Source organism: Marmota marmota, unplaced genomic scaffold (assembly GCF_001458135.2).
Source record: "Marmota marmota marmota unplaced genomic scaffold, marMar, whole genome shotgun sequence".
In the NCBI taxonomy this organism is placed as follows: Eukaryota; Metazoa; Chordata; class Mammalia; order Rodentia; family Sciuridae; genus Marmota; species Marmota marmota.
In genome coordinates this window covers 51,227,295-51,240,590 of record NW_026000005.1, presented here as the reverse complement: position 1 = coordinate 51,240,590, position 13,296 = coordinate 51,227,295, and the positions used below count along the sequence as shown (strand labels likewise).

At 51.1% G+C, this 13,296-nt stretch overlaps 1 protein-coding gene across 39 annotated transcripts in view; it reads right to left on the bottom strand.

Annotated features, from left to right (window-relative positions):
* Positions 1-13,296, bottom strand: part of Lrrfip1 (LRR binding FLII interacting protein 1) — a 71,570-nt gene that overhangs the window by 13,062 nt on the left and 45,212 nt on the right. For 27 of the 39 annotated variants that reach the window (XM_048808815.1, XM_015481636.2, XM_048808842.1 and 24 more), the window contains 8 exons: positions 11,336-11,371; positions 10,800-10,925; positions 9,153-9,224; positions 7,358-7,528; positions 5,509-5,601; positions 4,188-4,280; positions 3,063-3,155; positions 1,722-1,863 (listed from right to left, as the gene is read on the bottom strand). In XM_048808815.1, the coding sequence (XP_048664772.1) occupies positions 1,722-1,863; positions 3,063-3,155; positions 4,188-4,280; positions 5,509-5,601; positions 7,358-7,528; positions 9,153-9,224; positions 10,800-10,925; positions 11,336-11,371 (826 nt within the window). The remainder of the gene's footprint in view (positions 1-1,721; positions 1,864-3,062; positions 3,156-4,187; positions 4,281-5,508; positions 5,602-7,357; positions 7,529-9,152; positions 9,225-10,799; positions 10,926-11,335; positions 11,372-13,296) is intronic. The other 12 variants (XM_015481644.2, XM_048808832.1, XM_048808841.1 and 9 more) reach the window with 5 other exon arrangements.

Below are 13,296 nucleotides of genomic sequence, written 5' to 3'. Positions count from 1 at the left end.
TTCCGGTTATCAAGTGGCTTTGCTGATCAGAGCCCCTAAGTGGCTCTCAAATTGTTGTTTTTAAAGAATGTTCAGTTCAGTTTCAGAAGCTTAGACTCAAGATCCATCTTAATGGGGATACCTTTAAAATAGCTCCTATAAGGCAAAGAGAAAGCTATGCTCCACTGCCCAGCATTCTCTTCCTGAAAGAGTGTCCACATCTGTCCTGAGTCCTCAGCTCAGCCCAGGAGCCTATGCACCCCAGCAGGAGGCAAGGCTGGATGCCAGGGGACCACTTAATTAAGACACTGTTTACAAGTAGGAAGCTTGACACTGCTTTGGAACAAACAGTTATACTTGAGATTCTCTAAACCAAGCCTGAGCCTATTAGATACCATGTTACTGGAAGCCAAAGCCTGACAATCTTGTAGCCAGTGGTCTCCACACTGGGACCATGACCCCAGGAAAATAGGGGAGATACTAGCACTACGATTTAGTTTTATTTTACCTTTTAAAAATTTCTATTATTCTATGTCTTATGAGGTACTTTCTATATCAATGAAATAGTACACATAAGTACATTAAAAGATAACATGTGTATTGATAAATTCCCACAATCCTTTACTGACGGGATATGTGAGCTAAAACATTAAAGACCATCACAAAGCTGGTATTTAAGCAGCTCATGGTGGTTATAAAAGGTATGCAAAACAGCTATTGGACAAGAGCAGCATGGTCAATCCCTACCTGCTCAGCACCCCTTCTAAAGGCATGATGGCAATTCATTAATTCACCTTTCCTTCCCAACAACTTTTACACAGTTCCGAGTGCTGTGTCTTTAGGAGTGGTAAAGATAAAAAGGGACTTCCCTGGGAGGTGAGTCCTGAGAAGCTAAAGCCTACAGGTTTCCACATTTGCATAAAGAAAACTAAATAAGTTGAAAACTTCTAATTTGCAATTAAAAATCATGGGCTCTCTCTTATTCCAGCCTCACTGATAAAAACTTGAAGGCAACTGGTACCAGGGACAGACCAGGCCTTTTTTAGGGGGTGCAGCTTCAGGCTGAGGGGTTATTCCAAAGCCAGACTGTATGATGAATATTAGTGAGTTGCTGCAGGTCGCTGAAAAATCACGTAAAATATCCCATGATCCACTGGACTCCACCACCTGATCCTCGTGCGGAAGCAAGGGCATGGCATTTGAAGGAGCATGCTCGACCAAGGCCTCCTACACCCTGGCCACACCCACCACCCAGGACTGCCTGCCCCCCACCCAGCTGGGTGGAGACCCACAACCCGTGTGTGCTCCGTGTGCCCCTCGTGCCTGCGGGACGCTGAGCGGGGCACAGGCTGTGACAGCGTGGCAGGCCCCTGCGGCCACCTAACCTGCTTTGCAGCCTCCGCTGCTCTGATCTGATAGCTCCATAACGAAGCAGGTTGAAGCCACACTTGGCACAGATTTGAGGAGAGCACGGTCACCCAGTGCTGGTCCCTCCTTACACTCACAGCTTTGAGACGCAGAGGTACGTGGATTGAGCCACTGTGGTAAGCTGGAGGAGGTGCATGCCAGACAACGCGTGTGGGCCCTCACACTGATTGGCAGGAAATTACCATGACGTGACAGAACAAATGGCATGCTGTGTGACTGTTAATTGATCAGTTACGATTGCTTCAATTCTAAAAATGCATGGAATGTGAGCCAATGCTGATTGAAAGATGAAGGGATCAGGAACGCATACTTACCCAGTGTCCCATCCCCGGCCGACTTGAGGGCATTTAACTCCTCTTTAGTGATCTTGGTGGAGCCTTGGTACCCAACATTGTTTAGTGTATCTGAAGTCTCTCCATTGTTGGCTATTTCTGAATTTAGGATTATTCCATGTTTCTGGGAACAAAAACAGGCTCACTGTAATACTCAGAAATATCAAGTTAAAACTTTTTTTTTATTAATGATCTTAAACAAGGAAAGTATTTTTCCTGGAGAGGGAAACTCCAGAGGGATGCAGAGGTGCCTGGGCACCACGCTTGTAAGTGCTCCACCAACACACAAGTCTGTGGCGGCTTCCTCCACATGCTGCCTCCTTTGGGCTCCTATCTGGGACCTAATTTTCTGGTGACAAGATACTTTCAACAGGGATCCTTTAAACCAGGCATAAGAGCCCCTGAGCTGCCATAAGTGGCACACCAAGCCGTCCCTGGGAAGTGCCCCTCAGCCACACAGCCCTGAGAGAAAGGCCTGCTCAGGTGTTCTGGAAGGAATGAGACTCATGCTGGGGGGGTTAAAAGGGGTCCAGAATGCTGCATGCATTCAAAAGAATGAGCATGTCCACGACACGGAGAGACGCTTGGCAGCCCTGGGGTCCTGACTTGCCGGCCCCGCTGCCTCACAGCTCTTCCCCGATGCTGCGCGCACAGCCTCTGAGGAGCATCATTGGCCACCTGACTCAGGCCTGTGCCCTGCGGGTTCATCGCTCTGGCTTTGACCAGGGAATTTAAGAGCAGACACTGACATGTCCCTGACACTGAAGGTGTCACCAGGGCCATGCCTTGTTCAACACTCCCTCCTGCGGCACTCCAGAGCCCCCCCAGATGCTGCCCACTGGGCTTCTACTCTTGTCTCAAGCCAGCAGCTGCAGGTCCCTTGACATGGTGTCCAGGATGTGGGCTGTCCTTCTCCCAGGACCAGGAGGGTCTCAGGGTCTCAAGCATGGGCCTAACCCCACCACTTAGCCCAGACACTGCTCATCAGGAGAAGTCTATGAGGGGAGGCTTTATTCCAAGGACACAAATACATTTTCCAACCTGGAGGAATATTCTAGAAGGCTTACTAATGAGTATGAGGAAAACTCAGGTAACAAAAACAACAAAAAAAAACCACCCAGAGCTGAAAACCTGAGCTCCTCCCAAGATCACTTGTGCTTGTGAGCACCAAATGACCCCAATCTGCACATGTGAATCCTCAGGGCAGTGAAACTACGCCTTGCGTGCACCAATGTCACAGTATAGACACAGCTGACACAGTCACAGAAGCCCAGAATTGGCTGTTGCCACCGGGGTATTTTTAAACAGACTTTGACTTCATACCTTCAATTCCTCCTTCAGCTTGACTATTTCTTCTCTAAGATCATCTCGTTCGCTTCTTATGGAATCAAAGAACTCTTTCTGCCTCTCTAAGGCCTGAGTGTGCAGCGGAGCAGAGAGAAAGAAGACAGGCAAGAAGAGCAGTTACTTCAGGAGCAGCAGCGAGAAGGCGGCTCTACCGTCCACACACTAACCAGCCCAGACATGGAAAGATGCTTAAGGAGCAGACAGAACAGGCAGCAAGCATCTGTGCGATGGCCGGGCGCAGGGTGCTAGCTTCTGGAACCTCACGAGCATGCTCGTGGAAACCAGAGGCGGCTTCATGGCCTCGAGTGCTAGCTCGGCCTGCACTCGCACGGTGTTGAAGTCCCCACGAGCAATGTGTTCACTTAACAGAGGGACAAACAAAGAACCAAGAGGAGTGCTGAAGAGCCCCCAAATGGGAACTCTTCCGTCATTTTTACACATAGATTATGGGTGTTTGTTGTCCCTGATAAAAGTAAAGCAGTCTGAACACATGCATCTGTGCACAGGCACTCCTAGCTAAGTGCTGCTGGGTGTGTAAAGTGCAGCCAGGGTGCAGTTCACACAGTGGACCTGCAGACACATGGTCACACACCGCTAGGCCTTTATCAGGGCTGGGTCATGTGAACTGCTATGTTTTAGAAGCCCTTTGCGACTATGGCTCTGTGGGGTCCCTGTCTTCCTATCTGTCACTGCTGAACGTGGGTGGGCTGCCTCTTTGCAGAGGGAGTGGGTCTCAGGAGGCCACCCTGGGGAGACTTCGATGTAGAACTATGTGGGGTGCAGCTCCTGCTACCCATAGTTTCCTTAAACCCTTCTGAGAAAAAACCCAGGCAAGGCCAAGCAGGGACCTCTGAGAGGTGTGACCTCCAGGCAGTGCCCAGAGGCCTCCCTCACCGTGTCCTGGGCCCCTCACCATGCAGCCAGGGAAAGCAGTCAACTCCAAATCTTAGTTACTATCAATTTGCTAAGTTAGTGCATGAACTCTGTTCCTAATTTTGTGTCACACGGGGGTTGCATGCACCCACACAAGCTTTTGCAAACCAAACATTCTGCAATAACTGTTTGCTAAGCCGCTTGCCCAATTCAACTTGAGAATCCTACCCCTATCTTTTTGTCTTTCCACTCTATCGTTTCCTGAAGATCAGAAATCTCCCTGATATAACTCTCCTGCTTCTGCTGTAGCTGTCGGATTTCCTGAGGAAAGGAACAGATGGAAAGAAAGCAGGTAAAGTGTCAAGCAGGAAGAAGGGCCTGGTGCTGGATACCCGGAGAGCCTGGACAGCTGAGTCCACAAGGGGCGTTTCCACCTCATCAGCCCTGAGCTCACCGGTGTCCGAGGGCTTTCCCTTGCTTTACTTTCAGCTCTAAGAAGTACAGGGAGAAAACCTGCCATGGTGAACCCTCACCCCAAAGTCACCAGTTAAAGTACCGATTAACTTAAAAATTAAAACCCAACCCCATATAGTTGTGCTTTGCCGGACATCGTGGGTTCAGTGTGAGAAAGGTATTGTGAGATGACATCTTCACTGTGCAAATGCCACAGAGTGGGCTGCCACAGAGCAAGATGGCTACAGTGACACTAGCTGAGACACTGTGGGACCAGGGTTGTACCTGTGGTGCACTGCTGACTGAAATGTCATGTGGTACATGACTGTATTAGTTTCCTCTTGTTGCTGTAACAGATCACCACAAACTAAATGGCTTAAAACAATATCAATTTATTCTCTTACAGTTCTGGAGACTGGAAGTTCAAAGTGAGTCTTATGGGCTAAAATCAAGGTAGGGGCAGGCCTGTGTTCCTTCCTGGGGGCTCCAGGGGAGATGGTCTTTCTTTTTTCCCCTTCTAGAACCCTTCTAGACATTCCTTGGCCTTGGCTATTCCTCACATCACTCCACTCCCTGCTTGGGTCTGACGTCCCCTACTTTGGCCTCTCCTTGCAAGGACCCTTGTGATCGTATCAGACCCAGCAGTGGCCCTGGTTAACACCCCAAGGCCTTTACCTTAGTCATTTCTGCTGTGTCAGGCAACACACCTACAACCTCCAGGGATCAGGATGTGGGCGTCTTTGACGGGGGTGGGGGGCGCCGGGGGGCACTGTTCTGTCTACCACATGTCCCCAAACAAGCACACCACCACCAAGAGAATAAGAATCTTCACCCATGAGAGGCACTTCCCTTTAGCATCACCCTGGTACTCAATGAGGTCAGGCAGGTGAGACCCTGATCTGACAGGATGAGTGTCCTCTGCCATGTGAGAACACAGCAAGAAGGCCGCAGTGGGAGGCCTCCAGAACTGTGAGAGACTGAGGCGCAGCTCTGGCCTGAGGGAAGCCCGTCTGAGCCAGTCTGAGTCAGTCTGAACCAGTCTGAGCTAAAACCAACAAATGCTCCAACTCCAAAAGGAAAGGAAACTGCCACCTACCTCCAGCATTTCTTCCCTCTGCCTCAGCGCCTCCTTGACCTCAGCAAACTGGAACTGCAGTACGCTGTGGGCATGCTTTTCCCGCTCAAACTCCTGCAGGGAGGAAAGGCCTGTTCTGTCACCCTAGCACGTCCCACGCATTTCCCTCAGAAGACTGTAAAGTCAACCTGAGGAGTTTCGCAGCTTCCTGGTTCCTCTCTGGGTCCCCAGGGCCATGTGGAGCTGGGATGAGGAGCCCTGCACAGGGCCAGGAGAAAATGATGCCCGATTTGAAAAGCAAATCACCGTGGAAATAGGGGATCCGAGCAGCCTCCTTGCCGACTCCACACCAGAGCTGCCACTCCTAAGACAAGGCAGGAGAGGGTGGTGGGGGCAAGCACAGCGCCTGCAGGGCACCCTGCCCCGCGTCCAGCCCCTGCACGAGGCCCGGTCCAGGGACCGGGTCACATGGCTTTTCTGTTCTGCAGCCCACAACAGTAGTGGCACAACCACTACTAACGTCCCTGGATCTGCGTAGGCAGGCTGTTTGGGAAGGGTCAACCTTGGCTTCTGCTAGCCCTGCCAGCATCTGCTTACCCTCTTTCTTTAGCCTGGGGTGGCTGGTTCCTTGCTACGTGACAAGGGCCTTCCTGTAAACCCTGTCCCCATCTTGGGAGCACATTTTAGCACCACCCAGCTTCTCTGGAGTTAGGCTTGAGGGTTTGTGTTCCGTTTCATGGGGCCTGAAGGATGGTGGTCTAGGGTTTGAATGCTCTACCGTGCCTGCCAGCACTGGGGCCCACAGCACGCCTCTGTTCACCCCCACCATGTCCTCAGGCCTCATGAGACACTCTCAGAGCTCGGCTGTCAGGAACTGTGTGCAAAATTCCTTTTAGCTTCTAACATGATCCTGTGGCAAAGAAGTAGGCCTTTGAGTTGGTGATGGGACCTTGGTTTTAATACTTGGGATTCTGACCATACGATCAGTTTAAAAGATGACGATGACATTCACATATTAAATTCTCTGTTCATCTCAGAATACTCTCCAAAGAACTGGATGACATTCTAGGGTTTGATAAACCACCTAATTCCTACAAATAGGAAAACCAAGTATTCCTAGCTGGGTGTGGTATTGCACACTTATAATCCCAGCTACTCAGGAGGATTCCAAGTTCAAGGTCAGCCTGGGCAACTTAGCTAGACCCTGTCTCAAAAATTAAAAATAAAAATGTCTGGGGATGTAGCTCAGTGATAGAGCATCACTGGGTTCAACCCTGGTACCACTGAAACAAACAGAACCCAAGTATTCCTTCTTCCTGAAGAACAGCTGGGCTCCGCTACCCCAGTAGGTCAACTGTCATTAACTTTAACAGGCTGATGCCAATAACATAAGTTAACAGCAAACCAATCCCAGTGGTTCTTAGTGCAAGTGCAAATAAGACTCTTCTCTGAGCTTAAATAAAGGTATTTAATTCTTAAATGGAGAAACCATGTCTCCCCATCAGCCAAAAATAAATACGATTTTCTTAACACCTTTGATACCTTTAACTATTTCTCTATGGTATTGAGAAGCAACAGAAAATGTGTGCCAATAGGAAAATGGAATCATCTAACTGTGCCTTTTCCAAGCATGTTGGTTCTTTTGCAAGCACGCTTATCCATGGTTAGGATAGCACCTTCCATGCAAAACAACGACCTTCCCTAGTAAAACTGCCTCTGCTTTACGTGTTGAAATGACAGCCAACCTTTCAAGGCACTTGGCAAAGAGCACGGGATGTCTTCAGCTGTTGGAGTTTCTAGGGCCCCTGGCAGCCCGTTCACAGCCCCCGAGCCCCGGCCAGCGCTGCGCCCTGTACACACCACAGCTTACTTTGCTTTTCTCTTCATACTGCCGCCGAGACTCAGCCAGCTGCTCCTCGAGCTCCAGCAGCGTGTCCTTCAGGTTGTCAACCTGATACATGAAGTTGGTCTTCTCGTTGTCTAGCTGGGCATTGGAAACCATAGCCTTCTTGTATTTCTCTTCCACTTCTGCTAGTGAGTCCTGCAGAAACCGGAGCATAGTTTTGAAATTGTGATAAGAAAGTCAAAACAAAGATTAATTTGGTATTCTTTAAAAAAAAAAAAAAAAAAAGCAACACCAAAACTCAGCCTTTAGTGTAGACGTCATTTCTTAGAGAAAATGTGTCACAGTGAGAAGCACATGGCAATTCCACACACGGAAATCCCCCTTTTCAAGGTGACCAAGTTCTCATTGTGCAGACGATTTATTTTTGACTCTCTTCCCATTTGGGCAGGAGGAACACAGGGTGCAAGCCAGGGGCCGCTCAGGGGAGCAGCCAGTCTTCCCACCAAGGTGTCAGGGCTGCTCAACAGGTTCCTAAAGTCATCCCTGGAGACATGTGGCTGGAATTTGGGAAAGAGCCAGTGGCTGGGGGAGACTAAACCCCACCACAAGCAATGCAGTCACCCTAGTTCTGCCTCACGCACCAGGAAACGATTAACAGTAACTCAGATTTTGACCCATCAGGAAACGAAACAAGGCAGACAAGTCTCACTGGGAAAGTCCTGGAAGGACACAGTTCATCCCAGCCCAGGGAAAGAGGCCAGCAAGAGGAGCTCCCCACCGCACCTGCAGGTCCCAACACATGACTGTGGGAAGGTGCTGCCAGAGAGAGGGTGGAGTCACCAGGTGCAAACTGCGCAGGGCTAAAGACAGAGGTGGGGGACACGTGGCCCGGAGCAGAGGGTGCCGGGCGGAGCTGCGTGAGGGCCGCGCTGGTGGAGCCCTGCAGGTCAAACAGGGCAACGCTGTGGGCAGAACAGTGGTTCCCCTCGCTCCCGTTTTACTTGAGTCAAAAGCCAGAGTCTTGATTTCCTCCCTTTGGAGGAAATAGAGGTGGCAATAAAGAGAATGAGGAATGGTCATGTGACGTGTGTTGCTTCCTTTGTTTGGTGTCCTTTGACACTGGATTTAGACAATTTTCTGAGAGCCAAAAAGGAAGTAACAGATTTACCAGCCCTGGCTTCATCCTGACTGCCCTGAGCTGCCCGGAGGGTCTGCCTGTCACACTCCTGGATGACGCCTCTATGGAACCTCTCACCTACTGTCAAGGGACAGGGCAACCAAGTCTCCTGGGGCACAGTGAAGTAACTCCCCGTTCTGAAAGGGGCGTGCACACACTCAGACACAGATTTGGCTGCTGCTTCACTTGTGACCACACGGCATGCAAACAGTCCGGATGCTTCAAAGGCATGCGTGTTAGGATGGCCCTGCTGGTGGACACCAGATGTTCTGAGAAGCAAATCAAGGGAAGCACATTTGTGTGTAAGGACTTCAGAAAGCAAAGGGAACCAAGGACATTCCCCACACTCTGCTGTTCCAGAGGGAAATGAGAGATGGGGTGCAAGTCTGGGGTAGGGTGGTGAGCGCAAGGCCACTGGGCTGTGTGGGTGGCCTTCCCACTGGGGCGCTGCACCTTTGACACTGGGTTCAGACGCTGAGCATTTGGGAGAAGGGGACACATCACGCGGGCACGCCCGCCACTCCAAGCTCATCCACAGCCTGGGCCTCTTCAGACTGGGCGTGCACCTGGAACTTCTTCTGTGGGATTTTCTGAAGTTAGGGTGGGTTAGTACCGTGAGCCCACCCTTCTGTAAACTGGTACCTTCATCTCTTTCAGTCCTTGCATGTATTTGCCTTCTACATCCTGAATCTGGTCCTTTAACTCATTGAGTTCCTGGGGGAAATGGCACAGTAGGCAAATGACGTCAAAGAGAAAAATCAGCAGAGATCACACACACCTCAAGCTCAGGCGCCTGAGCAGCGTCTGCTATTCGGGTGGCCTGAGTGTACATTTTCTCTTTGAAATGTTAAGGGAAAATAAGATAAACATCAATCTTATAAAGATTAAGATTTAGGTATGTCTCATATTTTTACACTATTTTATAAAATTTGGGTGTACCTTTTCTGATGTTATAGTTTTAAAAACTGGAACTTCTGGAAATAGCACCAGCACTCTGCCGCCTACTCAGCAATCCATCCAGGCACTGAGAGACCTGGTTCTGTGCAGGACACAGCAAGGTGCTAGGCGCAGGAGTCGGCAACACTTGCTCTTATGGAGCTTCATGCCTGCCTGCCTGTCTCGTTCACCCCCCAAATCCTGGGGCTTGGGACAGCGTCCGGCATGAGCCAGACTCTCAGCAAGTCTAGTTTGCTGGACGGATGAACGGTCGGTGCTCACAAACTAAGAGCTGAGACAAAAAGGACTGCGCAGAGCTTTACCTCCAGGAGAGAGAGACGGGCACCACGTGCTGAGAGGCTACAGTCACCTGTGATCCCAGAGACTTGGGAGGCTGAGGCAGAAGGATTACAAGTTCAAGGCTAGCCTCAGCAACTTGGCAAAAAAAAAGGGGGGGGGGTTTGGAGATATACCTTAATGGTAAAGTGCCCCTGGGTTCAATCCCAGGACCCCTACCCTCCAAAGAAAATCTGTTCTGGTTTCAGATACTCATAATACATAGACTTTGGAAGGTAATTTCAAGGTAACCCAGTCCAGCCTCCAGTGGATGCTTAAATCCTTCTCTGTCCTCTTGGGCAAACGACATCCAGCTGCTCAGACATCACCAGGGGAGCAGGCCTCCTTTTAACCAGCTTTGACTATTATAAAGTTCTTCCACAGGAGAAGCCAAGCCCAGCTGCCTCAGCTCCGGTGTCTTGGTTCTGTCCTCTGAAGGACACCAAGCTTGCTTACCTGGCCTGCCCCCCCTGCAGCCACAATGGCCCTAGGTACTTGAACAAATACCACTAGGTTGTTTCTCTTTTGCTCACAGAGAATGCTACCAAGTGCCTGGCACCGTCCTCGATGCCAGGGATATGTCATATCCACCTTCTAGTGGAAAAAAGTCGCTAAGATACACTGAGGCCTGCGAGGGCACATTATAAATAGAACGTAAGGGCGCGTTCCACAGAGAGGGAGGGGACATTCAGAGGCAAGGCTGTGTGCCAGGCTTGGTGTGGTCTGTGAGCAGCAAGCAAGTGTCCAAATACTCCAAAAAACGTAGCAGAACCCAGAGATGAACAACAGCACGTGGCTGGTAACGAGGGCGTGAGGGTGGGCACACAGTCTGCCCTGGTGGGTGAGATGGGGTCAGGAGACGCCTTCTGCACTGCCTTTTGCTGTTATGAGATACTCTTTAGGGGAGGCAGTGGAGACAGGAGCTCGAAGAAAGATCCAGAGCTTTACAAACACATCTTTTAGTTGAAGACGGATTTTCACAAAGGCCCCTTCCTGTCATGGCAGAGCGCCCCTTACCTTGATCTCCCTGATGGATGCCTCGGTGTCAATGGAGACGGAGGTGTCTCCGCTTCCCCTCCGGGAAGATGTTCCACCCAGGGAGGCCAGCGTGGCTGCAGACAAGCCCGGCATGTTGCGAGACCCCTGCAAAGTGTGAGGTAAACGTGATGCAGACACAACCCACCTTCCCGATGAGCCCAAGGGCGCACAGCCCCACTCTAACTCCACTTCCCGATGGGGGGGGGGGTCATCTGCGGGCATGTGGGGAGCAACAGTGAATGGCAGGTTTGCTCTGAGTGCTCACGGGCACCACGGGCTCTGTCTGGCCTAGCTGTGTTGGGCCTCCATTGTCCAACACACACGGCGTGTGAACAGGGACCCCATGGGGATGTGACGCCACGGGGGTGGCCCTCTCTCCTGGCCTTGTCATGCACTGTCCAACGTCTTTACTATACACCAAGCAACACGTTTTCTTCTCAGTTCCAAAGGGGAGCTCTGGGACCCTCCAGGTTGATGAACAGCGTATGGCAGAGGCTGACAGAGAAATTCCATACCTTCTCAGCAAAATCTTTCTCTGGTCTCTCTTCAACCTATAAAAGAAAATGGACAAATATTAAATACTTCAAAGCATTAAATGGATATGAACTTAGGGGATAAGATGATAAAACAAAACATTAACTTCCTCTGTAAACTAACAACAGCCAAGAATTTGGCTTTTGCCCTCTTTCCTGTTCGGAGGTGGTCTCCTTGAGGCCCCTCTCCTATTTCCCCATGGGAATCTGGGCGGCAGTGGGGCAGGGAGCATCCTCTGGTGCTACCAGAAGGTGTGCATGGTGTCAAGCCCAGGGCGATGCAGGTCTGCCAGGGCCTTTTGAACAGAGGCTGAGGATGGCATTGGGGCTGCTGCTTTCTTTGCTCTCATCCAACAAGAGACCAAGTCCTCTCTGGCCTGGTGAAGCTCCCCTCCCCACCTGCTGGGCCCGCACAGGCTGCACTTATCTTCAGGTGTCCACATTCTTGCTTTTCCCTCTGAGGTCCCTGGTGCTACCTCTGGTAGCCAGAGCATCAGCCAAAGATGCAAACAGCAAACGCAGGTCACACCCCTGACTCGGCCCATCTGGATGGTGGCTAGAGACACTGCAGTCACCTCTGCATTTTACACCATGGACAGTTTGGACTGCAGTTCCAGGAATCTTAACTGAACTCTGTCCAAGGCTGGGCTTACAAACACAGACAGCTCAGAATGATGCTGGTGCAGGGACACCAATGTCCCTCTCTGTACAGGTTCTCACAAATGGCACAAGATGGCCTCCTCCAAATGACCACTTCCTATCTGCCCACCATGCATCCTCGCTGGGCCAGAAGACCAGGCCTTCATCATCAGTGCCCAAGAAGAAGGCCCAATGACTGCCACCTTTGTGGCAACTCCTCTCCAAGGGTGAGACACCTGAGACTAAAATAATATGGCAAAGAGTTTTGGTGCATCAGCCAACCTGGGGATCAAGTGGAATCACCTGGAACCCTCCTTTAATGCAAGGGAGAGAAGCTCCGAGGTTGGCTGAGTGCAGGTTGGTGATGCCCAGGGTCTGCTGCTCCACAGACCCAGGCTCACCCGGGGCTGTCCTGAGGCCTCCTGTGGTCTCACCTGCCTTTCCACACTCCTGGATTCAGCATGAGCTTTGTGCTCATCTGTCTCCTTAGCACCCTAAGAGCAGAGAGGCCACCGAGTCTCACTCCCCAGCTTGTTGAATAAGCCCCTGGGCTGGGGCAGGGGCTTTGTTCCTGGTGGTCCCTCTGCCCAGAGCATCTCTTCCCACTTAGCCATGGCCGCTGTCCTCCAGGGACCAGGCAGAGGCCCGTGTCTCCTGATGCTTCCTATGCAGCTCTCCTCTGATGTCCTTTCAACCCAAGGCTGCGCCCTCAGGCCTGGTAAAGACGGTGGCTCTGTGATGACAGGCACCACATGCCCCGTGTGTCCGAAAGCACACTGGAGTCATTACTTTTCAGATGTGCATGCCACATTGGCCTGACCACTTTTGGGGGTGCTGAGGCAGACCCCACCAGATGGTTGTACCTCATCATCTCTGGAAGAGCCCAGAGCCTTGAGCTTTGAGGACGATTTCAAGTGTGGTTTTCTCTCCACGTGGGAATGAGAATACTCCTGAAACTTCATCCAAACTAGAATGTCAGCAAACTGTCTAGCACCTACTCTGCGGGGACCTATTTCCTGAGTCTGTGGAACAGAGGACCAAGACAAGGGTGGCCTAGCTCTGGACGGGGCACAAAGGACCATCTCCATGGGCAGCCGTTGCTCTCTGCGCCACACCCATTCCTTTTCTACTGCTCCTGGCAATAGAGGGGGACTGTGCACCAAGAACTGCCTCCCGACCCGCGGGTTCCCCTACAGAGGCACCCGTGCCTACAAGGCCCACCCCAGGTAAGAATTTCTTGCAAAAAAAAGATGAAGAGGAATGGGTGGCAGACCAATGAAGCTGGCTTTTTTGGGGGGGGGGGG